The following is a 26,868-nucleotide window of genomic DNA, read 5'->3' as shown; positions in this document are numbered from 1 at the left end:
TTCCTGCCTTTTCCATATTGTACTCTGGGGAACGAAGTCAATGTCTACAGCTGTTGTAGCCACCCATCCGGGAAACAAACTCACTCACAAGCACAATGCAGATAGTGGAGTGCAGTTTATTACACGGGGCCCCAGGCAGAATCTCCTCTTAACCAAGGACTCCGACCAGTTTTTCTGAAAACCTTATATACCCTAAGTGTATGTGTCCAAACCCACCTTGCCAAATTCCCTGAAACTAGTCTGAACAAAGGAAGAGAAAGATACAATCAAAGTTAACCCGTGATTCATATGCCTTAGGCCTACTTAGTTAACAGTGGACAATTATCAGTAGGCCTGTGCTCATACCTGAATAAGCATAATAGAATTTATGGTTCTATTGGGTTACACAGTCAATTAGGGTATTCTTTTAGGCGACAGAGAGTCTAGGTACGAGCCCTGGGGCTCTTCCATCTGGGGGTCTGGTTTTCCAGTTGGTATGTCCTTTCCATAGATACTGGGCATATAGCTCAAAGTCCAGAGTCTGGCCCAAGATGGAGTCCTGTTTTCAAGATGGAGCCTCTTCTGTCTGTTTCCTCTTTCACAGTCTCACTTAAGGAGTGGGGAGTTATGCCTTCCCTCTGCACAAGGTTGAATATTCTCTCCTCCAAAGTGCACATTCACTGAGAACCTTTGTTTAGAATCGTTTTTGGAAACAGGGTCTTGGAAGACACAATTAGTATTAGGTAAGACCAGGCTTTTTTTTTTTTCCCCCTTCCCATAGGGTTCATGGGGTTCTGGAGGCAAGAATACTGAAGTAGTTTGCCATTCCCTTCTCCAGTGGACTGCATTTTGTCAGAACTCTCCACCATGAACCGTATGCCTTGGGTGGCCCTTCTTCTACTTTCTGAAAGAGTTTGTGTGAGATTAGTATTATGTCTTCCTTAAATATCTGACAGAATTCATCATGGGAATCTTCTGGACCTGGAGATTTTTGTGGACTAATTTTTGCTAACTAATTTATTTGACATATGAAAGGTTAATCAGAGTTTCTGTCACCTCACATCTGTTTTGGTGATTTGTGCCTTTCAATAATTTTTTTTTCCATTTCATCAAATTATTGAGTTTTGGTATAAAGGTATTCATACTAACTCTGTATTTCCCTTCTGATATCAGTAAGATATCCCATTTAAAATTTTCCAATATTGGTAAATTCTGTTTCCTCTTTTTGTTTCTGTTCGGTCTTCTTATTGATTTATCAATTTTATTACTCTTCAAAGAACTAATTTTGACTGAATTTGTTTCTCTAGCCTGTTTCCTATTTCAATGATTTCTGTTATTTTCTTACTTCTACTAACTTTGGGTTTGTTTGTCTCTGAGTTTTGTAAGGAAAAAGCAGGGCTTCCCAGGTGGCCCAGTAGAAATATCAACAACCTCAGATATGCAGATGATACCATTCTAATGGAAGAAAGGGAAGAGGAACTAAAGAGCCTCTTGATGAGGGTGAAACAGGAGAGTGAAAAAGCTGGCTTGAAACTCAGACATTCAAAAAATTAATATTCTGGCATCTGGTCCCATCACTTCAAGGCAAAGAGAAGGGGGAAAAGTGGAAGCAGTGACAGATTTTATCGTCTTGGGCTCCAAAATCACTGCAGCCATGAAATTAAAAGATGCTTGCTCCTTGGAAGAAAAGCTATGACAAGCCTAGACAGTGTATTAAAAGCAGAGACATCACTTTGCCGACCAACGTCCATGTAGTCAAAGCTGTGGTTTTTCCAGTGGTCGTGTATGGATGTGAGAGTTGGACCATAAAGAGGGCAGAGCATCAAAGAATTGATGCTTTTGAACTGTGTTACTGGAGAAGACTCTTGAGAGTCCTTTGCACTGCAAGGCGATCAAACCAGTCAATCCTAAAGGAAATCAACCCTAAATTTTCATTGGAAGAAGCTGAAGCTCCAACTGGACACCTGGTGTGAAGACCTGACACATTGGAAAAGATCCTAACGCTGGGAAAGATTGAAGGCAAAAGGATAAGGGGGTGACAGAGGATGAGATGGCTAGATAGCATCACTGACTCAATGGACATGAATTTGAGCAAATTCCCAGAGATAACAGAGGACAGAGGAGCCTGGCATGTTGCAGTCCATGGGGTCACAAAGAGTCGGACATGACTTAGCAACTCAACAACAAAAGAGGAGAAAAAACTATAATTGATTTGTCTTAAAAAAAATTTCTATTTAAATATTATTTAGAGCTATAAATTTCTCTCAAAGCACTGATTTAGCTGCATTTAACAATTTTTTATATATTGCATTCTTTAATCACCCATTTGGAAATACTTTCCATTTTTCTTCGTGATTTTTCCTTTATTTGATGTGAATCATTATTTAAAGTGTTTATTGAATTTGTTAAAATATTGTTTCTGTTTTACATTTCGGTTTTTTTGACCACAAGGCCTGTGGAATCTTAGCTCCTTCACCAGGGATCGAACCTACACCCCTTGCATTGGAAGGCGAAGTACTAGCCAACAGACCACCAGGGAAGTCCTGTGACTTATTTTTTGACCAATAGATTACTTACTTACAAATCTGTTCTAAGCATTTTGTGCTTTTCCAGTCATAATGTCATTATTGATTTCTAATTCAATTCTATTGTGCTCAGAGAATATATTCTGTAAGAGCTGTGTTTTGAAATTTCTCAAGACCTGTTTTACAGCCCAGTATATTCTTTATCTTGTTGGCTACTCCATGTGCATTCGAAAATAATTTAATTCTTCAGTCATTGGGTATAACAAGGTATAAATGCAGCCTGAGTGAAAGTGGCTGGAGATATTATTCAAATTGACTATATACTTGCTGGCTTTTTTGAATAGCTGGTCAATCTGTTACTGAGACATGATAGTTAAACTTGACATTTTTTTTTACCAAACCGTGAGGTATATGGGATCTTAGTTCCCAAATCAGGGTTTGAACCTGTACACCCCACATTGGGAGCATGGAGTCTTAACCACTGGACCTCCAGGGAAGTCCCTAAATGTCTAATGTTCCACACTCACGTCATGAAGCCCCTCTTTTTCTATCTGCCATTAAGCAAACCTTGGAGTATGTCTTCAGTGTATTTATGTATATAAAGGTGTACCTATAATTTTATTTATTATTTTTTTAAACTGCTTCTTTTTTTTATTTATGGCTGCACTGGGTCTTTGTTGCTGCACTACTACTACTAAGTCGCTTCAGTCGTGTCCGACTCTGTGCGACCCCATAGATGGCAGCCCACCAGGCTTCCCCGTCCCTGGGATTCTCCAGGCAAGAACACTGGAGTGGGTTGCCATTTCCTTCTCCAATGCATGAAAGTGAAAAGTGAAAGTGAAGTTGCTCAGTAGTGTCCGACTCTAGCGACCCCATGGACTGCAGCCTACCAGGCTCCTCTGTCCACGGGATTTTCTAGGCAAAAGTACTGGAGTGGGGTGCCATTGCCTTCTCCGTTGTTGCTGCACAGGCTTTTTCTAGTTGCAGTGAGTGGGGGTTGCTCTCTGGTTGTGGTGAATGGGCTTCTCACTGCCGTGGTTTCTCTTGTAGCGGAGCAGGGGTTCTAGGGCACTTGGGCTTCAGTAGTTGCAGCAGATAAACTTATGTACCCCGTGGCATGTGGAATCTTCCTGAAACGGAGGTCAAACCTGTGTCTTATGCATTGTCAGGTGGATTCTCAACCACTAGACCACCAGGGAAATCCTATAATTTTAATTTAAAAATTTCGAGTGCTAGTACCTAGGTCATTTCTGATAAGCAGTTAATTTACATCCTATACTGTGCTGTGCTTAGTCACTCAGTCTTGTCCAACTCTTTTCAATCCCACCAGGCTCCTCCATCCATGGGATTCTCCAGGCCAGAACACTGGAGTGGGTAGCCGTTCCCTTCTCCAGGGGGTTGTCCCAACCCAGGGATCAAACCCAGGTCTCCCGCACTGCAGGCGGATTCTTTACAGTTCTCATTGGTGACAGTGTTTTATTTATACTTAGTTTCTGTGACTTTTGTCTGAAGAAAATTGATGCATTCTTCCAACAACACAAGAGAAGACTCTATACACGGACATCACCAGATGGTCAACACCGAAATCAGATTGATTATATTCTTTGCAGCCAAAGATGGAGAAGCTCTCTACAGTCAGCAAAAACAAGACCAGGAGCTGACTGTGGCTCAGACCATGAACTCCTGATTGCCAAATTCAGACTTAAATTGAAGAAAGTAGGGAAAACCACTAGACCATTCAGGTATGACCTAAATCAAATCCCTTATGATTATACAATGGAAGTGAGAAATAGATTTAAGGGCCTAGATCTGATAGACAGAGTGCCTGATGAACTATGGACTGAGGTTCATGACATTATACAGGAGACAGGGATCAAGACCATCCTCATAGAAAAGAAATGCAAAAAAGCAAAATGGCTGTCTGGGGAGGCCTTACAAATAGCTGTGAAAAGAAGAGAAGCGAAAAGAAGAGTAGAAAAGGAAAGATATAAACATCTGAATACAGAGTTCCAAAGAATAGCAAGAAGAGATAAGAAAGCCTTCTTCAGCAATCAATGCAAAGAAATAGAGGAAAACAACAGAATGGGAAAGACTAGGGATCTCTTCAAGAAAATCAGAGATACCAAAGGAACATTTCATGCAAAGATGAGCTCGATAAAGGACAAAAATGGTATGGACCTAGCAGAAGCAGAAGATATTAAGAAGAGATGGCAAGAATACACAGAAGAACTGTACAAAAAAGATCTTCACGACCCAGATAATCACGATGGTGTGATCACTGGCCTAGAGCCAGACATCCTGGAATGTGAAGTCAAGTGAGCCTTAGACAGCATCACTATGAACAAAGCTAGTGGAGGTGATGGAATTTCAGTTGAGCTATTCCAAATCCTGAAAGATGATGCTGTGAAAGTGCTGCCCTCAATATGCCAGCAAATTTGGAAAACTCAGCAGTGGCCACAGGACTGGAAAAGGTCAGTTTTCATTACAATCCCAAAGAAAGGCAATGCCAAAGAATGCTCAAACTACCACACAATTGCACTCATCTCACACGCTAGTAAAGTAATGCTCAAAATTCTCCAAGCCAGGCTTCAGCAATATGTGAACCATGAACTTCCTGATGTTCAAGCTGGTTTTAGAAAAGGCAGAGGAACCAGAGATCAAATTGCCAACATCCACTGGATCATGGAAAAAGCAAGAGAGTTCCAGAAAAACATCTATTTCTGCTTTATTGACTATGCCAAAGCCTTTGACTGCGTGGATCACAATAAACTGTGGAAAATTCTGAAAGAGATGGAAATACCAGACCACCTGATCTGCCTCTTGAGAAATTTGTATGCAGGTCAGGAAGCAACAGTTAGAACTGGATATGGAACAACAGGCTGGTTCCAAATAGGAAAAGGAGTTCGTCAAGGCTGTATATTGTCACCCTGTTTATTTAACTTACATGCAGAGTACATCATGAGAAATGCTGGACTGGAAGAAACACAAGTTGGAATCAAGATTGCCGGGAGAAATATCAATAACCTCAGACATGCAGATGACACCACCCTTATGGCAGAAAGTGAAGAGGAACTCAAAAGCCTCTTGATGAAAGTGAAAGTGGGGAGTGAAAAAGTTGGCTTAAAGCTCAACATTCAGAAAACGAAGATCATGGCATCCAGTCCCACCACTTCATGGGAAATAGATGGGGAAACAGTGGAAACAGTGTCAGACTTTATTTTTCTGGGCTCCAAAATCACTGCAGATGGTGATTGCAGCCATGAAATTAAAAGACACTTACTCCTTGGAAGGAAAGTTATGACCAACCTAGATAGCATATTCAAAAGCAGAGACATTATTTTGCCAACAAAGATTCGTCTAGTCAAGGCTATGGTTTTTCCTGTGGTCATGTATGGATGTGAGAGTTGGACTGTGAAGAAGGCTGAGTGCCGAAGAATTGATGCTTTTGAGCCGTGGTGTTGGAGAAGACTCTTGAGAGTCCCTTGGACTACAAGGTGATCCAACCAGTCCATTCTGAAGGAGATCAGCCCTGGGATTTCTTTGGAAGGAATGATGCTAAAGCTGAAACTCCAGTACTTTGGCCACCTCATGCGAAGAGTTGATTCATTGGAAAAGACCCTGATGATGGGAGGGATTGGGGGCAGGAGGAGAAGGGGACGACAGAGGATGAGATGGCTGGATGGCATCACTGACTCGATGGACGTGAGTCTGGGTGAACTCTGGGAGTTGGTGATGGACTGGGAGGCCTGGCGTGCTGCGATTCATGGGGTCACAAAGAGTCAGACACGACTGAGCGACTGATCTGATCTGATCTCATCTGACTGGCATGTGTGTGACATGATACCCTTACAGAGTTCTTTACTGCTGTACTTTTTGTTGAAATGGCAAAAAATGAGAAACATTTAAATGCCAATCCATGAGGGGGATGGTTGGATCCATTGTGGTATCCACACTATGATGGAGAACCTAAAAAGAAGGAAGACTCTTCTTTAGTTACTAATGTGGGGTAATGTCCAAGGCACATCGGGAAATGAGTAAAAGTAAGACATAGAAGAATTACTACCACATTAAAAAAACCCCAAACCCGCAAGAAAGCTCTCTTGCCCTTTCTGCCATGAAAGAATACAAAAAGTCTGCAACCCCCAAGCCCCACCCCTACCCAAAAAAGAAGTCTGCAAGATGGCCCTCACCTTCACCGAACCAAACAAACTCCCGTTAGATTCCGGGGCGGGGAAGATCCCCTGGCGAAGGGCTACGTTACCCACTCCAGTATTCTGGCCTGGAGAATTCCATGGACAGTCCATGGGGTCGAAAAGAGTCGGACCTGACTCAGCGACTTTCATTTTCAATATGAAGCTGTATACCCATCAGACAACTCTAATCTCCCCTTCCCCAGTTCCTGGTAACCAACACTCTACTTTGTTTCTGTGAATTTGACTGCTTTAGATACTTCATGAAGAAGGCAATGGCACCCCACTCCAGTACTCTTGCCTGGAAAATCCCATGGACGGAGGAGCCTGGTGGGCTGCAGTCCATGGGGTCGCTAAGAGTCGGACACGACTGAGCGACTTCACTTTTCCCTTTCGTGCATTGGAGAAGGAAATGGCAACCCACTCCAGTGTTCTTGCCTGGAGAATCCCAGGGACAGGGGAGTCTGGTTGGGCTGCCATCTATGGGGTCACATAGAGTCGGACACGACTGAAGCGACTTAGCAGCAGCAGCAGCAGCAGCAGCAGCAGATACTTCATACAAGTAGACTTACACAGTACTTGTCTCTCTGTGACTGGCTTATTTCACCTAATATCGTGGCCTCGAGGTTCGTCCATGCCTAAGGATATGCAGGATTTCTGTCCTTTTCCAGCCTGTATAATATTCCCTGGGGTGCATACTCTACATTGTGTTTATCCATTCACTCACTGCTGGACATTTGTGTTGCTTCCACTTCTTGGCTCAATCTCATAATAAAAATGAAGATTTAAAATATAGGAGCCCTTTCTCACTTCAGGTTGATAAAGATTAAACTTTTCACAATAAAATATTTTGGTGCTTTAAAAAACAAAACAAAACCAAAACTGGCACCTTTACACCTTGTTGGGTATTTAACTTTAGTCCAGTTCTTAAGCACTTAACCGACAGAGTGCAGTTCCTTTTAACGATTCATTCAATTTTTTTAAGGTGAGATCTGAATTTAATCTCTGAAACTGATTCAATTTTGGTGACTCAGTCTATCAATCAAATCACAAAACCCTGAACTATTAAGAAAAGGTAGCTAAATTCTCTTCAGGATAAGAAGGGCGGGAAGTACGGGCATTTGAAGGTCTGTTAATTTCCAAGCAAGGCCAGGATTTTAGCCAGAAAAGGCTGGAACTGAAGCGACCGGAATCCAACAGGTTTCCGAGGCCACCTGCGCCTGCGCAGTGAAGGCTCGCGGGAGGGCCCCCACCCCCACCCCGCTCGGCTAAAAGCCCCGCCTCCTGCAGGCTCGGCGATTTGGTCCAGCGCAGCGCGGCCTCTGGTGACTGCAGAGCTGGGTAGGCGACGGACGCGGGCGCCGGGCAGCTCCTTGGGCTGGAGCAGAGGGAGCTGAGGGAGCAGGGCGGCCACTGCCGGAGGAAGAGGAACCCAGGGCGGGACCCGCAGTTTCAGCGGTGCCGCCGCCACCGTGGCCCGGGATCACGGACACTGATGCTACTAGTGTCGTTGGTGCCGCTCTTTGGGAATCGGTATCCAAAAGGACGGCGCGGTAAAGAACCAGAGCGTAGAGCCAGAGCGAGTGGGCTGAGGCCTCACCTGCAGCCCCGCCCCGAACGTTATCCGGCGGCTCAGAGGCCCTGAGGCTCAGGGCGGCTTCCTCGGTATCTCTGTCTCGTTTGCCTGGCTCTGGGGAAGACCCTTATAGCCCAGCCTCAGCTGGGACCACCCAGTTGAACCTTGGCCAAACGTCTGCAGTAAACACATTTGGGTCCCCCACCCCTACTCCCGAGTCCCCCACAAAGGCACGTTTCAACCTGAATTGCATCTGGAATCTGGTGGCTTTGGGAGCTGTGGAAGGAGGCGATTCTGTCCATCAAGGTACCGCTTCAGCCCGCCATCTAACATGAATCCTGCCAGTTATCAATCTACTGCCTCAGCTCCAAATTCATCCTTCAGGACCTGTCTTGTGATGGATGCTCGGAATTCTCTATAAACCGTCTCATTGGCGTGTTGAGCCAATGAAGTTCTTTCAGAAGATGGTGCTAGGCGGATACTATATAGGGAAGAGGGCTTCTGCTATGCTGTCACTTGAGTCGTGTCTGATTTTTTGCGACCCTATGGACTGTAGCCCGCCAGGCTCCTCTGTCTATGGAATTTCCCACGCAAGAATACTAGAGTGGGTTGTCATATCCTCCTCCAGGGGATCTTCCTGACCCAGTGATTGAACCCAGGTCTCCTGCATCTCCTGCAGGGGGCAGGCAGGTTCTTTACCCGCTGAACCACCACAGATCAAGAGGGTAGATGAGAGAACATCTGATGGTGTCCCAGTCCCAGCCAGGCTGGCAGGATGCAAGCTCCCTCAGCCATCTTACAGCAACCCCCACCCCCGGCCCTAAGCAATCAGTCTTCACCAGGCCCCAGTCCTCTCACCTGTTGTTGGCCTCAGGTCCTCTAAACACTCAGGTATCTGGCCACCAGCTGTGGAGAGTTTGTCTCCGACTTGCCTGGGGAACGCACACCAGTGCTGGCCTGCGCAATCCTCTGCTAGCAGGTGGATTGTGACTGCGCCCTTTCCAGTGAGCTCTGAACCTCAGCTTTGGGGAGGTGGCCTCCCAAATTTGAACTTCCTTGGATACACTCCTTCAGCCCTGGGATACCATACTGAGTTCTCTTACATCCTTTTTTCATTTGTTATCATAACTTTTTTTTTTTTTTTTAATTCAACTTTCCCTGTTTAGGTCAATGGGTAGTTTCAGTCTTCTTTGTGTTTTTTTTTTTAATTAACCAATTTATTTATGGCTGTGTTGAGTCTTCATTGCTGCACAGGCTTTTGTCTAGATGCAGCGAATGGGGGCTATTCTCTAGTTGCAGTGCACAGGCTCCCCACTGAGGTGGCTTCTCTTGTTGCAGAGCACGGGCTCTAGAACACAGGCTCAGTAGTTGTGGCGCATGGGCGCATGGCGCATGTTGCTCCAAGGCATGTGGGATTTTCCCGGATCAGGGATCGAACCCACATCTCTGTACTGGCAATTGGATTCTTTACCACTGAGCTGCCAGGAAGCCCTTCTTTATGTTTTTAGTTGTAAAAGTTTTGATCTTGATAGAAGTCAGATTGATACACTTAATAAAAATTCTATGTCAGGCAGTGTGCTAGGCGTAACAAGACAAGGTACTTGCTTTTTTGGAGCTTATTCTCTGCAGAGCGTCACTAAATCCTCATGCACAAATAGACTCAGCATTGCAAAATTCTGAGGCAGGATATTTCAAGCACAAGAGAAGTGACAAGAACCTAAGTAATCATGAACTTGATGTATAGGAGAGCTAGAAAACCAGTGGGGCTAGAATTCAGTGACCAAAGAGAGTACAAGAAATGAAGCTGAAGAAGCAAATTTTTAGGTAAGGGAAGCAGAACTTAGTGTCAGGACAGTTATAAGAATGAATGAAAGCAGAAAAGTTGCACCAGGGTAATAGGAATAAACTGGGATGTATGGTCACCCAGTTTACAGGCCATAGCAAATGAGTCTGGATACTATTTTTTTTTCTTTCTTTTTTTTTTTTTTTTTTTACTGCTCAAACGTTTCCATTTCATTTATTTATTTTGGCTGCACCCCTTGGCTTGTGGGATCTGTTCCCCAACCAGGGATCTAACCCAAGCCTCTGCAGTGAAAGCACCAAAGGAATCTTAACCACTAGACACCAGGGAATTCCACATCGCCATCACCACAAAAAAAAAACCCAAAAACCTCCGTTTTTATTTTTTGGGTGTATGGTATGTGGGGATCTTAGTTCCTCAACCAGGGATTGAATCCAAGAACATTGAAAGCTCCAAGTCAACCACCGGACAACCAGGAAAGTCCCTAGAAATCTTTTTAAATTTAGCTTTCTGACTCTTAAGTGTTGTGCTTTTGCTTTCAACACTTTCATGATTTTCTGCTCAAGAAGGAAATCCTGCTTGATCCTGTTGAGGACACATTTGGCTCCCATGGACCCACCATAGGTCCTGTTGACATGATTTTTCATTTCAGACCACCATATTAGATCTTCAGATCTCACAGCATGAGCCCCCTACCATCTGTAGGCTTTGATGCTTCCCCAACCTTTTTGTAATTCTATCACCCGGAGTCCCAGACAGCCTAGTTTTGTTGGAGGTTGTGTTGTAGGACAGCCAACTATGTAGGTCGAACCCTGGGCCATTCTGAAATCCTCTAGATACCGTCCCCTGAAGAGCCTGAATACTATTTTAAGCGTGACTGCTTTAAGTGGAATTGGAAGGTTTTGCAGAAGGAACTGACATGTTCTGATTTTTTTTAAATTATCTTTTGGCCACACCACGCAGCATATGGAATCTTCGTTCCCCAAGCTGGGATCAAACCCGTGCCCACACCTCCAGTGGAAGTGTGAATGCCTAACCGCTGGACCACCAGTGAAGTCCCAACATGATCTGATTTTAAAAGAACACTCTAGTCATGTGGAGAATGAATTATAAGGAAGCAAAGGTGGAAAAAAGGAGCTAAAGCAACCAGTTTTGGATAATATGATGCACTTGCTGACAGCCAGGTATTCCATCCTTTCATTCCACCCCTAACACACAAAGAACCACAGTGTAAGGTTATGTTGGGAGCAAGGAAGGCTTTATGGCACTCCTACTTGGGCCTCGTAGAAATAAGAGAGTAGCCTTTGAGATTATCTGTAGTAAATGAATGGAAACTGGGCAAGGGAGTTTCATAACTACATGAAGGAAAAGCATCAAAATGTTGAGCGCCCATCGTGGGTATGAGGTGTTTCCTTACGTAAATTAAGAAGTATTGAATTAGGATGAACCTAGAGATGATTATACTAAGTGAAATCAGACAGAGGAAGACAAATGTCACTTATATATGTGACCTCAAAAAAAAAAAAAAAGATACAAATGAGCTTATTTACAAAACAGAAACAGATTCACAGACTTCAAAAACAAATCTATGGTTAACCAAAGGGTAAACAACATGGGGAGGGAGGGATAAATTAGGAGTTTGGGGTTAACACACACACACTACCATATATAAAATAATAAGGATCTACTGTATAACACATGGAACTGTACTCAATATTCAGTAGTAACCTATATGGGAAAAGAATCTGAAAAAAAGAATGGATATATGTGTAACTGAATCACTTTGCTTCCCTGGTGGCTCAGATGGTAAAGCGTCTGCCTGCAATGCGGGAGACCTGGGTTTGATTCCTGGGTTGGGAAGATCCCCTGGAGAAGGAAATGGCAATCCACTCCAGCACTCTTGCCTGGAAAATCCCATGGACAGAGGAGCCTGATAGGCTAGTCCATGGGGTTGCAAAGAGTCGAACACGACTGAGCGACTTCACTTTCACTTTCTTTCACTTTCACACTTGAAACTAACATGTAAATTAGCTATTTTTGTTTAGTCCCTAAGTCACGTCCAACTCTTTGTGACTCCCTGGACTGCAGCATGCCATGCTTTCTTGTCCTTCACTTATCTTCACAAAATCAGCTGTAGCTGAATGTAAAATAAAAATTAAAAAAACAACAACAGTGAATCAGACGGAGAGGTAGCAGGGACCCTGCCCCTGGGGGGGTTGTGTTAAGCCAGGGTAGAAACTGATTGGAAGTTATTGAATTTTTCAGCAGTACAGGGATATAAACGTGGATGTGTTCCATGTGTATACATATAGATGTGATATAAATGTATGTATGTGATACATATACAATGTGCTTGCTCAATTGTGTCCAACTCTGCAATTCCATGGACTGTAGCCTACCAGGATCCTCTGTCCATGGGATTCTCCAGGCAAATACTTGAGTAGGTTGCTGTTTCCTACTCCAGGGAATATCTTCCCCTCCCAGGAACTGAAACTGCATCTCTCACATTTCCTGTACTACAGGTTCTTTACTGCTGAGCCATTGGGAAAACATATAATACACATATATTACATATGTATATATATGAATACCCTGACATTAATGTAGGATAAATTTCAGAGATCAAAGATTGGAGGAGAAAGGAAATAGAAAAGAGAAAAATCAGAAGAATTCTCACTGGTGAACGCAAGCAACATAATTTATTAAGTATGCAAGGCAATGCACTAAGGCTTTTCCATTTCATCTGCGCATAATAAATGAGTATGGCTATTTTCATTTGTACAAAACTCTCATATAAGAAACTTATTTAGGTTACAACAAGTACTGAGCAGCCACAAGGTATTTAAAGCTGACTTGTTACAGAGGAAGGTCCCCCCCGCCCCCACACACACAAAAAACCAAGCCTGTGATGTTATATATGTACATTCAGAATTTTATTTCAAAACAAAGAACCGTAGTAACAATAATAGAAAAAATCCATTTGGAAATTATTCACAACCTGGTCACTGAGAACTGGAAAAAATTCCATGCTGCACCACTGCCAACCCACTGGTCTGAGTCGGAGCAGAGGTGCAGTTGGAGGACAGTCCCCCGTCACGGCAAAGCCCTGTCCCAAGGCTCTGCGAGTTTTGTACCCAAAGCCTCAGCAACCAGAGGGAATGAATGGTGAGAAATTAGAACCAAAATACTGTCATAGGCAAGGGTTTGACTGAAGGGCTTGAAATATGTAAGCACCAAAGAGGGGAAGGGAGATCAAGTACATATGAAGGAGGGATGAAGAGCCCAGTCTCCACTTCTAAAAATACTGGATGATCCTGGAGGTGGCCATGGGCTGTGGCAAATGCAATCCCTCCATCTCAGCAAACTCTCGCCACCCCAGATCTAGAAGCTTATTGTCCCCTTGAGAATGCCTCCCTCTCCCCCATGACGCCCTTCCAGCGCACCCACGAGGCATCATGTCCTGGTCTCACACTCTTTCCTGTCTTTCCCTGCTGTCTGAGTGGAGAGTGAGTCCTCCACTCTCAGTCTCAACATTTAGGGAGTTCTCTCTGTCTTCTCCAACAAGGAAAGGCAGCCTGATGAGATGGAACTCTAAAGTTTCAAAGAAAACCATTGATGCAGATTCCACCCAGCAGAGGCAGTGTTGTTTACATATACACAAGTCTGAACACATTATACCCAACAGGGGCCTTAGGAACCCAACAAGATAACCAGCAACTGCTTCGTGACGGTGCACACACGTTCACGCACACGTCACGTGTGGTCTACAGGAAAGTTCAAGTCCCTCAGGGGGGCACCTGACGTAACACTATGGTAACGTGGTAACAAGGGTAACTTGACATGGTAAACAGACATAAACAAGCATGAGATGACCCTCATGTAATAACACACGTCAACTGGATAATAATCGTTCAGGAAGAAAATCGTTTTCCAGCACTGAGGTTATAAATTCCAAGTTAGCTATAAACATCTCTAAGTTCTTTTAAAGCTATGGCTTAAAGCAAAATAAAAATCAACATCTAAAATCCTCTAAACAACAAACTGAAGAAATAATGAACCTCTACCAAGAACCAAGATTTTTGGTTGCTCACTTGGGAGGCTCTCCCACCAGATGGGTGATAGGAATATTTTTAAAAAGTGAGTTTACTACAGAGAAAGAAGCTGCTTGGTCCAGTGAGGGGAGAGAGGATTTGTAGAAATAACCGTCCCTTCTCTGGACTCCATCCAAAATTAGAACCCATAGACCCCTATTAACTAAAATGCCCACCTTAGCAATAATCCTACATTTCAAGTAATACTACATATAATCTTAAATGAAGAAAAAAGTTCCAAAGGAAACCAATAGCTTCTTTATACAGGCACATGACTTTTCTGAGAAAGTTGAGAGTTTTTATCTTAAGGATAGAAATTGTTAAGAGGCAACGTGCAAACCTCATACACCACATCATGCATCCTCCAATCATGCATGACCTTTCTCCCTAAATCCTTCCCTTCTTATTGCACCTTAACCTCTTCGGTATCAAATCTTCCACCCTATAACCTCTCTTGAAGCACCTCCCTCTAACCTCAATTTCCTTATGTTTTCATTATTTGGTAAAATTACTTTATATTTAAAAAAATAAATATTTATGCAATAAAACCAGAAGATAAAATAAATAAAACTCAAGTTAATTTGCTCAGCAGAGCTGTACGGAAGTGAAGGAGGAGCTCTTATGGAATCCCTCTCTGGCCTCCACTCTTTAAGTGTACCTGCTTCCTGGTGAGTTTGAGGTTGGAGGAATGGCACCTTCTAGCCCACTCCCCAAAATGCCTTGAGGCAATTTTAGAACCTAAGGGAGCAGGAGCTGGCCAAGTTGTCACATACCAAGCGGCCAATCCCTCCTGAAATGAAGGTAGGTTTACTTGGTCTCTCCTGAGCTGAAGAGAATGTCCAAGAAATGAAATTTTTAAAAGCCATTGAACACAACGACTAACCCCAGCCTTGGGATCCTCTGAGCGCCCATCGAGTATGTGGATGAGAAAGGAATGGAGTAGCAGCATTCAGAAACAGTCCTGGGTTACAACCTGATGAGGTCTCCCCGCTTGCTCAGGGGGAGGTTGCTTTACGTGACGGGAGGGAGGTGGGTAAGAGGCACTTCTTAGGCATTGGTGTCCTTCGTGGGCTGGATGCTGTTCATCTCCATGATGGGGCCTTTCTCACCGCGGGTTCCTGTCTGCGTCTGCCCTTCAAAGGCTCGTGTAATTTCCTCAAAAGTCCTGCCACGGGTCTCAGGAACTTTGAAGAAGGTGAAGACCCAGAAGATAACGAGGAAGACAGTGAAGACGATGAAAACATAGGCGCCTAAGTAGAACTGGTGAAGAGATACAGAACAGAAGAGTCAGTCAGTTCCCTCACAATCATATTTCTAATAGCCTTGAAGGCATAACCCCCCCTAGACTTCATCAAAACAGTGCAGTCTCTTCAGTGACTTGCTCATGATTTCATTGGTAACTTCCTAGATTTCTCTGCAATTTTGTGTCATTCCTTTTCCTAGTCATTAAAGTTAGCCATTTCCAAATACCTATTGAGTTTTTAGGACTTTTGATTAATATCATTATTTTTTAATTTATTTTTGGCTGTACCAGGTCTTCGGCTGTGGTTGGGCTTTCTCTAGTTGCCGTGAGTGAGGGCTACTCTTTAGTTTCAGTGTGTGGGCTTCTCTTATTGCGAAGCATGTGGCAGGTGAAGTCTTCCCAAACCAGGGATCGAACCCCTGTCTTCTGCTTTGGCAGGCGAATTCATAACCAAAGGACCAGCAGAAAAGTCCTTTTGATTATTTTTAAAAATCTGGGTTTCTAAAAGACTCACAGAAATTGGAAATGCATCCTAGATGTCCACTGCTAGTTCCTTTATTTAACAAATCAACTCTAGGCCATTTTACAATAGGAGCTACCTCATCATTAACATCCTATCCTCAGTGAGCCTTTTGGATCAGGCTGTTAATGCTACACCAAATGATGGATTTTAAATATTGATTTGGAATCCTAAGGCCTATCATTGCTATTCTGTTCCTAAGAAGAACTATGTATTAGTTGGTTTCAACGTGGGTTGCATGAGTTTTAAGTTACTTACCGCGGCCGAGGGGAAGAGGAGTCCAACCAAAAAGTTGGAGGTCCAGTTGGAACAACCAGCCACTGCCATGGCAGCTGGACGGGGTCCCTGACCAAAGAGTTCAGCCACAATAAACCAGGGAATAGGGCCTGGGCCAATTTCAAAGAAGGCCACGAAGACCAGGATGGCCCCAATACAGATAAAGCTCATCCAGCTATAATTATCCTACGAGAAAGGAACAGAGGAAAGTTAGTATTAAAGACAGCATGCCCAGGTAGGTGCCAGCTTCCCACAGATGAGGACTGATGGAATAATGAAAAGTTCCTTCTATCCCATGATGTAAAGGAGTTACTGGACCTAGAAACCTTGGGCTTTGTTGTTGTTCTTGTTTTTGTTTTGGCTGCACCATGCAGAATGTGGGATCTTAGTTTCCTGACCAGGGATTGAACCCTCACTCCCTGTGCTGGAAGGCAGATTCTTAACCACTGGACTGTCAAGGAAGTCCTAGCAGCCTTGGGTCTTGGAATCTTAGCCGTATGATCACACGTGTTATTCTGCACATTCTGAGACCATCATCAGCTGTAAAACCAGATTAATGACCTTAACATCTCTTTAAGAATGAAATGAGACCATATATTTTACAAGCTTTATGTCATATAGCTATAGGGATGACAGCAATTTAATTATCTATCTCTGAAAATCCACTTTTCTTAAACCTCTGCACGTATTGCTTCTCTCAAAGTTCACTTGTGTAATCACCAAACCTCGACAACCCACCCCCTCACCTTTCTCCACTCCTCCCTTTCCTTTACAAAGAGTACTCACCTTCAGTAACAAAGAAATCGTCATGAGGATGGAACAAAAAGCCATCCCTCCAAGGCCAATCAGGTGAAGAGTCCTCCTCCCAGCCCTTTCCACCAAGAACACCTAAAAAAATGATTTAGAAAAAGTACCCGTGAAACAATGTCACTTTCCTTTTCAGAAGACACTGTATGAGCTACTGGAAGCTGCCTGACCAGCAGCAGGGTACCTGCGATAGTCACACTGCCTCTCCTCTAGCTCTGAGTTAAGAGCATCCTCCACGGTCCCCTCTGTGCTTCCCTTTGCCCATCTATCTTCATTTACTCATCATTCAATAGCTCTTTTCCCCAACAGGGAATTAGAACAAAAAAGGTTTAACTAAAAGGCAGCAGGGAGATGGAAGGACATGCCACCTATACTTGAATATGTGTACCAAGAATTCTCCACCCTGCTTGAAAATGATCAAAACATCTGACTTACAGACACCACGGTGAAGATGGTGTTGACCACACCTGCGCCGATAGTGGCATAGACCGGCTCCTGGACACCCGCATCTTTGAAGATTCCTGTCGAGTAGTAGAACACCTAACAGGGAACAAAAGGTGCGACTGTGAAATACAGTTGTGTGTAGCAGTTGCACTGAACCCTCAAAAAATCAACTCAGAAGTCCCAGAAGTTCAGGAGTACCTTCCAGCAATTTTTTGTTGTTGTTGTTCAATCACAGTATCTTTTCTGCAAACAAATGATCTTTTGTAACTTATTTTCTTGTTAGTTGTCTTCAACTCTAGCTACTTAGCTCCATTTTTTCCCTCCAAATTATGCTCATTCTTACTGCTCCATTTAGTCTCTTCCTGAAGTCTGCTTTTAGTAACTTAGATAGAATGGCTTAAGTCCTGTTAAGTTTTTCAATTCTGCTTTACCGATAGACTCTTACCCCAACTCCCACCCCCACCAATAATGACAGGCATTGATGGATCAACTTGATAGGGAAGAAACAGAAGGGTAACCTCAGCCTGCTTGTTTTTAGAACGTGGGCTGGAATTCCAGGCACTGGATCTTTACAAGTGTTTTAGTAAATAACACCAGTGATTATTTTAATTGAATGCACACTATTAAATAAGCTACAATTTATACTATCCTTATTATTCAGTCAACAATGTGCTAATACGCAGGGCTGCCACAACTACCATAACTTAAGAGATGTGGAAACATTGGACTCAGACCTGAAGATAACAAGGCAACAGGATCTAGGTTGCTCAGGCTCTTAGGCTTGGTTTGGGAGTTTATGATTTCACCCAGAAAATCTGCCTCCACGGCAGCCCCTATTCAGCAGACTTAAAAAAAAAAAATTGGTGTGGTACATTCTGTTTTTTTCTTTTGTTCTTATTGTTATTTATTTTTAGTTTTTGGCTGCACCATGCAGCATGTGAGATCTTAGTTCCTAACCAGGGATTGAACTTGTGCCCCCTGCATAGGAAGTGCTGAGTCTTAACCACTGGACTGTCAGGGAAAAGTTCTTCATCAGAGTTTTTGATCAACATACACTCCTACACTGAGAGTGACTGTCTGCAGAAACAAGTCTTCAAAGCCCTACAGCCTAAGATAGAAACCATGTATATTTTCCAAAATAAGATTCAGGCTGTGCTCTTGGAAATTGAGATAAATAGTATCATCCTCATTAAAAACTGCTGCTCTGGGAGAGAAGCAAGGGTGAGCTAATTAAAATTTGTTTTTTAAAAAAATTCCAAGAATATTTAATAACATAAAGCTTGTAAGGAAAGACATTTGAACAGTTAAAACTAGAGATGAATAATCATGCCAATTCTCCTTCTTATATAAAAGCACACAGATCAAAAACCTAACTCAGACATACACACATCAAGCAAACTTATAATAAAGTCATGCTGCCTGGAACCTTGGGGCCAGGTTAAGCTCACCCCTATGTCATCTTACTGAAAGCCAGTTTTACTTTGCTGGGTAAACACTGTCCAGCCTCTTACCCTTCTGCCTTTAAGGGAGATTAGAAAATATAGTTTGTTCAAAGGTAGGTTGGAAAACTGACTTTCACCCATCATTTTACTGAAGTGGAGGAGGGAAGGGGGAAGGGGCCTGCCTGCAGAGCACTCATCCACCATTTGTTTAACTTTCCCAGGGTAGGCTTTTTCTGATCCTGTTCTGCAGGGATCAGACTTGGGGGAGGCAAGCAGGTGCCTGGGTTGTAGAACTGAAGAATGTGGCCTTCTCAGGACCCGTTTTATACTTGGACACCTCCCTCTAGTCCCAGTTTCACTGTTCCAGACAGTCCTGAGTGTATATTTTATTACAGTGGTTTTTCAAATGAGGAAATTTGAGACTGAGATCCATCGGAACCATCCGAGAGGACTTTTCAGACCATCTTCCCTCTGAGGTTCTAATATAATAGCCTCTAATCCCTCACGGGAAGCACAAACACAAGTTTCCTTGTGGTGCGTTAGGGAGAGAGGCTAAAGACCAACTTACTATTTTAAGTTATCATGTGTTTTTTGCAAAACTGCTTTGTCATAAAATGGTTTGATCACACTGATCATATTATGATGGCAAATCCTCAGCTCATGAATTGGTACTTAGAGAGAGGTCTGGAGTGTTCTCCATATCCAAATATATCAAATATTTTATCTGCAAAAGGACAGAGGTGTAGGAATACCTTCTCTGCTCACACCCAGGACTCAAAAGAAGGAAGCAGACTTTTGCACAGAATATCATGGCTACCTGCCCGATGCTACCTTCCATTTGGCCCCACACTTTAAACAATCACAGTTACTATTCTAAGTTGTAAAAAATATAAAAAATATACACAATGGTAAGGCCAGCTCTGTCTGGGTACCCTCACACCTCCTAATTGCTCCCTAGGGGTTTACACTGATTTCAGGTTGTAAAGTCCTGGGAAAAAACCCCAAGGTGTGTCCGTTCTCAGATCTGCCTGGATTACATGGCCTACGTTATCATTGATGACATCATCCAAGACAGATGAGAGTTAAAGAGAACTGGATATTTTAAAAACGAGTGGTTGGGAACTCCCTGGTGGTCCAGTGACTAGGACTTAGCAGTTTCGCTCTGGTGGCCTGGTAACTCCTCACTTCCAATGCAGGGGGCACAGGCTTGATCCCTGGTTGGAGAAGTAAGATCCTGCAAGCTGAGAGGCACAATCAAAAAAGAAAAAAAGCAGTCCAAAACAGAGGATGAATAAAAATTAGATAAATTATGATACTCCATAATGTTAAAAAAATCTGGAAGAGGACAAATGTTCACGACAAGTTCTAAGACTAAGGGTGAGAAATTTTTCATTCTCTCATCTTGCCACACAAACGTGTATTATAGATATAGCTTTAGAAGATAAATACAAAGACAAGTCTAAACCTGGATGATGTGCGTTTTCTGAGAAACCACTACCAGGCAAACATTGTGAGAGACCCTGGGTATATCAGAAGGTGAGCAGTGGCCAGTGTGATTCACCTCTGGTCAGGTGTGTTGTTGTTTAGTCACTAAGTCACGTCCGAATCTTTGTGACGCCATGGACTGTAGCCCACCAGGCTCCTCTGTCCATGGGATTTTCCAGGCAAGAATACTGGAGTGGGTTGCCACTTCCTCCTCCAGGGGATCTTCCTGACCCAGGGATCGAACCCTCATTTTCCTGAATTGGCAGGTGATTCTTTACCACTGAGTCACCAGGGAAGATGGTCAGGTGATTCCAGTGAAATGGGTCAGACACATCTGCCCCGAATGGATACTCACTGCATTGATCCCAGAGAGCTGCTGGGAGAGCTGGAGCATGATAGAGATAATGATGGGTTGCCGGTAGTTGGGGGCGCGGAAGAGCTCTAGCACTGTGACTTGCTTCTCCTGCGACATCCGCATACTCTCATCCTTCATCTCCTGGATATCCTGAGCCACGTCCTCGGTGCCCCAGAGTCTCTGGAGGACTGCGGAAGAGGAGAGGTCACAGATAAGGTACTGGCTAATGCCTTGCCCCCATGAGATAGCTGGGAAAAACGCCACTCTGAGGAGCCCTGCGTCTGGCCTGAACTTGCCTTCTCACCCCTCGCCCCATGTGACTTCAGAGTAATCAGACAATTCTCCGCTCAGGTTCTGGAGGGCAGGGAAAGGAGATGACAAGAACCAGATCCAAAACCCTCATCTTAAAAACAAACCAGTCCTGAGGTTCCTACAGTGAAAGCATGAAGGATACTCACTCTCCTTTGCCTTCTCCTCCTCCTTTCTGTTAATGAGCAAGAATCTAGGACTTTCAGGGCAAAATGGAAGGGCAGCGCACTGGATGATGGCTGGTAAGATGGTGAAGCCCAGGAGCAGAGGCCAGAGATCTTCAGTCCCCAAGATGACTTTTAGACCAAAGATCTAGAAACCAAAGACAATACTATAAATTCCATACTTTATAGGCCACATGCTTAGTTGCTCAGTCATGTCTGACTCGTTGCGACCCTTTGGACTATAGCCCCCTAGGCTCCTCTATCCATGGGATTCCCCAGGCAAGAATACTGGAGTGGGTTGTCATTTCCTCCTCCAGGGGAACTTCCCAATCCAGGGATCAAACCGGAGTCTCCTGTGTCTCCTGCACTGCAGGTAGATTCTTTATCCACTGAGCCACTGGGGAAGCCACAAATTGATTTAAAAAAAAAAAAATGTTCAGAAAATCATCTGGCCTTCTATCACAGGCAAAGACAGCTTTTTCTTTTTCTACCCTACCTGTTTCCTTAGCCATCTATGAGCGCTAGTAATATTAATTAATATCTGAAACATGTAGTTGAGTAAGTGCCAGACATTTTTTGTTTGTAAAAACTGAAGCATGATTGATTTAAGTACCAATGTACAGCAAAGTGATTCAGTTATATATATTTACAGAACCTTTTTAAAATATTCTTTTCCATTGTGTTTATCATAGAATATTAAATATAGTTCCCTGTGCCACACATTATTTTTGGTGACTTTATCTGTGTCAATTCACTTAACGAGCCATGAATGAACACTCAATAAGTTCTAGAGTACCTGGGCCACCAGAATTCCGATAACGATGCCCAGCTGGTTGAGAGTGCCAAAGGCGCCCCGCAGGGCAGTAGGGGAGATCTCTCCAATGTACATGGGCACGAATCCTGTGCAGAGTCCGCAGAAGAGGCCGATAATCAGTCGGCCCAAGATCAGCATTTCAACCGACTCTGCTATTTTGCAGAATCCCATAAGGCAGCCGCCAGCTATGGCCAACAGGTTGACAATAAGCATTGAATTGCGCCTGGAAGATTAAACAAAGATAAGGAAAATTTGCAAAACAGAGTCCACCTCTCCCCTTCTTTCCTAGTCACTCTACCATTCTCCAGGCTCATACATCTTTTGGTCTAACTTTTCCACTTTCTAGTATCAGAACATATCTGATCAGGATAATCAGGACTAATGGTTCCTACACCTCGGCCTACATGAGACTCACCTAGAGAACTTGTTGCAGATTTTCCCCTCTACATCCTAGCTATAGGGTAGGATTTTAGGAAGCACTTCAAGGCCATTTGTTCTCAAAGTTGTCCACAAACTAACAGCATCCATCAGCTAGAAATTTACTAGAAATTAAAATTGTCCCACTCCACCCGACTCATCATTATGTCTGAATGTGGCTGGGGGGCGGGGGAGGGGGATGGAGACTGGTCTGTGGGATTGGTTTTCCCTTGATGGGAATGTCACATGCTTTTTATTCAAATGCACCATCACCTCCCTGCTCTAAGCCTCAATGCTTGTCTTCAATGCAACCAGTACAGCCCCCTTCCTTGCACAGTTTCTGGTCAATACCTGCCAAATCGGTTGACAAAGAGTCCGACGGAGAAGGAGCCAATCATACCACCCACGGAGAAGATGGCCACAGACAAGGACCACAGGGATGTGAGGAGCACGCTGGACGGGGGCGGTTCTGACCGCTCTTCCAAAGTGTAATTGAGAAAGTCTTTTATGATCTGCCAATTAAAATGGGTGGTGGGAGAAAAGACCATTACAGTTGGATGAGAAAAGAGACAAAACACTCAGGATCTTCCCCTCCCTAAGAGAACAGTGTTCCAGTTACTTTGTAGGTAGAGAGTCGAGGGAATAAATAGATGGCAGTGTAAGAGACAGGTAACATTGGAGTTCATGTTACCAGATCTGAATAACTTAGTTGTCCTGAAACCTCACACTGCACCCCTGCACCCCAACTTTGTAACTAACCTCTAGGGGACAATAAGGGAAGTGTGTCACCAGAGGGTGAGAGGATGAACGGGCCCAGTCCAGGGTGCAGGGGGCCCCTGTCCTGAGCCTCTTGCTTTGATCAAGGATTCAATTAGATCCCCACCAATATCATGCCCCATCTCAGTCTTAGCCAAGTGAGCTACCAAGTCTGTCTAAGCATGATAATTCTGGAAACCCTACCTAAAGGAATACTTTCCCCATTCCAAACTCAAACTCTTGTTGCCTGGCACTCACCGCCTCAGGAGCATTGATGACTCCAGTGTTGTAGCCAAACTGGAAAGAGCCTATGGTAGCAACCGAGATGGCGAAGATCAGAGGTGCGGTGACCTGGGGGGAAGGTAGAGAAGAACATTCCTTAAAATTCTTGATCCATGACTGGCTCTTATTAAGGAGAACGCACCATGAAATTTTTGCACCTTGTTTTATGCCCCTGGATACGTTCCAGTGCCTCCCAGTTTATAGTCTCTGGGAACTTGAATTTGTATTCTGCTGTTATCTGAAAATTGTATAAATCTTAATTAGGTTGAACTGGTTCATAGTGCTTTTCAGGTCTACCACAGTCTTCTACTTTTCTGTATATTCATTCTATTAATTTTTGAGTTTGATATTGAAAATTCCAACTAAAAATCTTGATATATCTACTTAAAAAATTGTAATATATAGTGGAACTATATGTAACTTTGTTCTGTATTTTCCAAGTCTCCCGTAAACGTGTTATTATACTCTCATAATTTAAAAGAGAAAAATACCATGAAGATAAAATTTTAAAAACAAAAGAAAATTTAAAAAAAGAGAGATTTATATACTAGAACTCAGCTGGTTGGTGGTATGAAAACAACAACCTAACCATTTAGGTAGTGAATAAGGAACACAAAAGAACTGAAGAGCTTCTCTGGTGATATAGATGAGCATGAAGAGTAAACCTGGGGAAATCCTGGAAAGAAAACTTGGGAAGGGACAAGTTAGGAGAACTGGGTTACTCCGTTTGTAACTATTCAAACAGCAGCCCCAGGTATATCCCCAGGCAAGCACAGAATTGTGCTCAGGGATAGAAAAAACTGTGAGGGCAGACCGCAAAACCCTAGGATTGTTGAGAACAGATTACTCTGCGACCAGCTAGAGCCAGTGTAGGCTCACCCGTACCCCAAATTCCACAAAAGCACGAGTGCTAGTGACGTGTCGTCATCACCAGGATGCTCGCAACTCTGGGTCACAGAATCTGCAGGATCCGCCGGCCGTACCACCGTACCCTGGTCCCATCTCAAATTCTGCCCGTTCACTTAAAGAGGTACTGCTATCCCCCACCCACCCACCAGGGGGCGAGAACAAGCTGACTCCCAATTCAAAACGGAGACATTTTGTGAGGGGGCTGTGCTGAAATCAACCCAGTCATCACTCACCTTGTCGGGGATAATTCTAGTAGGTGTGATCTTAATTTCCACCCCAAGAGAGTTCAATTTTTATGCCTGAGAGCTCCCCGCCCCCGCCAACCCTTTCTCATCTTAAACCCCTTCTCTATCAAGTCAGGCAGTGGCAGGCCTGGAGTTAACAGTTTCCCAAATTGACCTTGCCTCCACTGGCATCTAAGTACCCCCGGGGCCCGTGGGGGCAGCGCTTTCTGCTTCATCCACTCCTTTTAGTAGAAACCTCTTATTTTCTCTCATCATTTAAATCCTTAAGGGCCTTCCCACTTTTTCATCCCTTCTCTCATCTTTTATTTTCAGATAAATTAAATTACCTTGGTGAAAATGCCTTTCTCCCTACAAATACCGCATCCACAACACACAATAATATATTAATATACTGTGCGCTCACAATCATGGAATTCTCTCTCCTTAGGTAATTCAGGGAATCCCATAAGTCATGGAACAGATGATGGCTGGACACCGACCCGGCACCCCCAAAACAAACCTCAGGTCTTTTCAAGGTCTAAAGCATCAACGCCACCATACCGCCCCTGATCCCCTGAACACTCAACTTCACATCCTCAAAAGCATGTAATTGTATTAAAGAAAACACACACACACCCATGTGTGTAATACAAACACAACTTCTCCAGGTGACTTTTCCCACCCCAAGAAGGTGAATGGAACTGGGATAAATTCTTTATAGGACATGACATCCGAAAAGAACTGTGTAAGTGCGGCACTGCAGGCTGGGGGAGCAATGGGAAAGGCTTCCAGATTGCTAGGTGACTCCGCGTAACAGAGCTCAGCCAACGCCGGTATAGCTTGCCTTTCCGAGTGCATCCCAAGCCGGCAAAAATAACCGGTAACCGTATCGCTCTTACCTTCGTGGTCCCCATGGCCCTAATTTAATTCTTTTCAAATCTTCGATAAAGATCTAGGAGTGGGGCTCCAGAGACCCTCTTCCAGGCAGCAAAACCTCCAAAATGTCCTCTATTGGCGGCAAGTTTTCCTCCAGGTCCTAAGTAGCGAGCCTATATCTCACGCGTCTATATAAGCTTCGGGGAGGGCGGAGCCCGAGAGACAAGCCCCCAGCCCCACCCTACCCGCCTCCAATCTCTGGAGCTCCTTAGACGCTTAGACCTCAAACACTGCACCCTCCCTAGGCAACACCCCCCAACCCACCCCCCAGGCCAGCCTTTGAAAACCACATCCTGCCCCCACCCTACTCAATTTTTTTTTTTTTTTTTTTTAAGCTTCTTCTCCTTCCCCGTTTTAAGAGCACGTTTCACAGACAAAATGCTACCAGAAAAAGCCTGGAGGGAGGGCAGATACACTTTATTTTTTGCTCTCGCAAGTGCTCAGAATTAAATCAGTCCGTAAAAAGATGAGAATAAAGGCTATCCATATTCAGCAAAAGTCGCTGGATGTAAACAGAAAACATTCATAATCCTATGACTTTATCAGCTGCTCTTTGATTGCAGGCTGTGTCTACAATCTTGGAGGGGAGGGAAGGACAGTCTGAGAGAAGGAAAGCCAAAGAAGGAAGAATTGGAAGAGCTCTCGGCTCCACTTGTCCTCTGACTTAGCATAGTCTCTCCTGGGAGAAAACCTGAATATCCAGGAGCCAAACCAACTCTTCCTGGGTTCCAGGAAGCAGAGAATCAGCTGGCCTGGGACACAATCCAAACTCCTGAAAATGTCGTTCACCAGCTTCCCACCCAGCTGAATCCCACCCGCTCTGCAGTGTTTTGCCCCTAGTCTCATGTTGACAGCATCTAGAGAGAGAACAGTTGTAAGGTTCCATTAAACAGGTATTTTATTTGCAAAGGAAAAACTGTGTATCAGAAAGAAGTTGGGGATTCATCAGTAGAGAGGGTCAAATAGTCCAGGCCCTCAGGAATCAATGGTGCGCCCCTTCTTCGACTTAAAACATTCAAGAGGGACGGGTGCAACTGCTTCTTACACAACTGGAAAGAACTGCCAACATCCTATTCCTTCTGGGCTGTGAGAGAAAAGTGTGAGATACACATCTGATTTCCAAGCCATACAAGAGAAGTGAGCAAGAGGAGGAGGAAAAAGATAGAAGGAAAATGAGAGCAGAGGAAGATGAAGGAAAATAAAAGGCCGGAGAAGTGGCTCCCATGTGAGAGTAAAGGAAGGGGGACAATTTAGTTGGGTGAGTTGGGTGAGCAATTATATCAGGCCTTTAATGGTGGGAAGTTATCAATAGTCAAGTTCCCA

The 26,868-nt window shown here is 43.9% G+C and overlaps 1 protein-coding gene across 1 annotated transcript; it reads right to left on the bottom strand.

Moving 5' to 3' along the window:
• Positions 1 to 12,980: 12,980 nt before the first annotated feature.
• Positions 12,981 to 25,764, bottom strand: SLC2A3 (solute carrier family 2 member 3). Its single transcript, XM_070371023.1, has 10 exons — positions 25,509 to 25,764; positions 23,453 to 23,545; positions 22,790 to 22,950; positions 22,004 to 22,244; positions 21,193 to 21,355; positions 20,735 to 20,922; positions 17,444 to 17,548; positions 16,988 to 17,089; positions 16,184 to 16,387; positions 12,981 to 15,422 (listed from the first exon to the last, which is right to left on the bottom strand). Exons 1-10 carry the CDS (start codon positions 25,521 to 25,523, stop codon positions 15,210 to 15,212), a joined length of 1,485 nt encoding a protein of 494 aa, XP_070227124.1. The 5' UTR covers positions 25,524 to 25,764; the 3' UTR covers positions 12,981 to 15,209.
• Between the last annotated feature and the right edge of the window lie 1,104 nt (positions 25,765 to 26,868).

The sequence above is a fragment of the Bos mutus genome, chromosome 5, assembly GCF_027580195.1.
Source record: "Bos mutus isolate GX-2022 chromosome 5, NWIPB_WYAK_1.1, whole genome shotgun sequence".
Taxonomy (NCBI): Eukaryota; Metazoa; Chordata; class Mammalia; order Artiodactyla; family Bovidae; genus Bos; species Bos mutus.
Note: the sequence above shows the minus strand (reverse complement) of the source record. Positions and strands in the feature narration are given on the sequence as shown.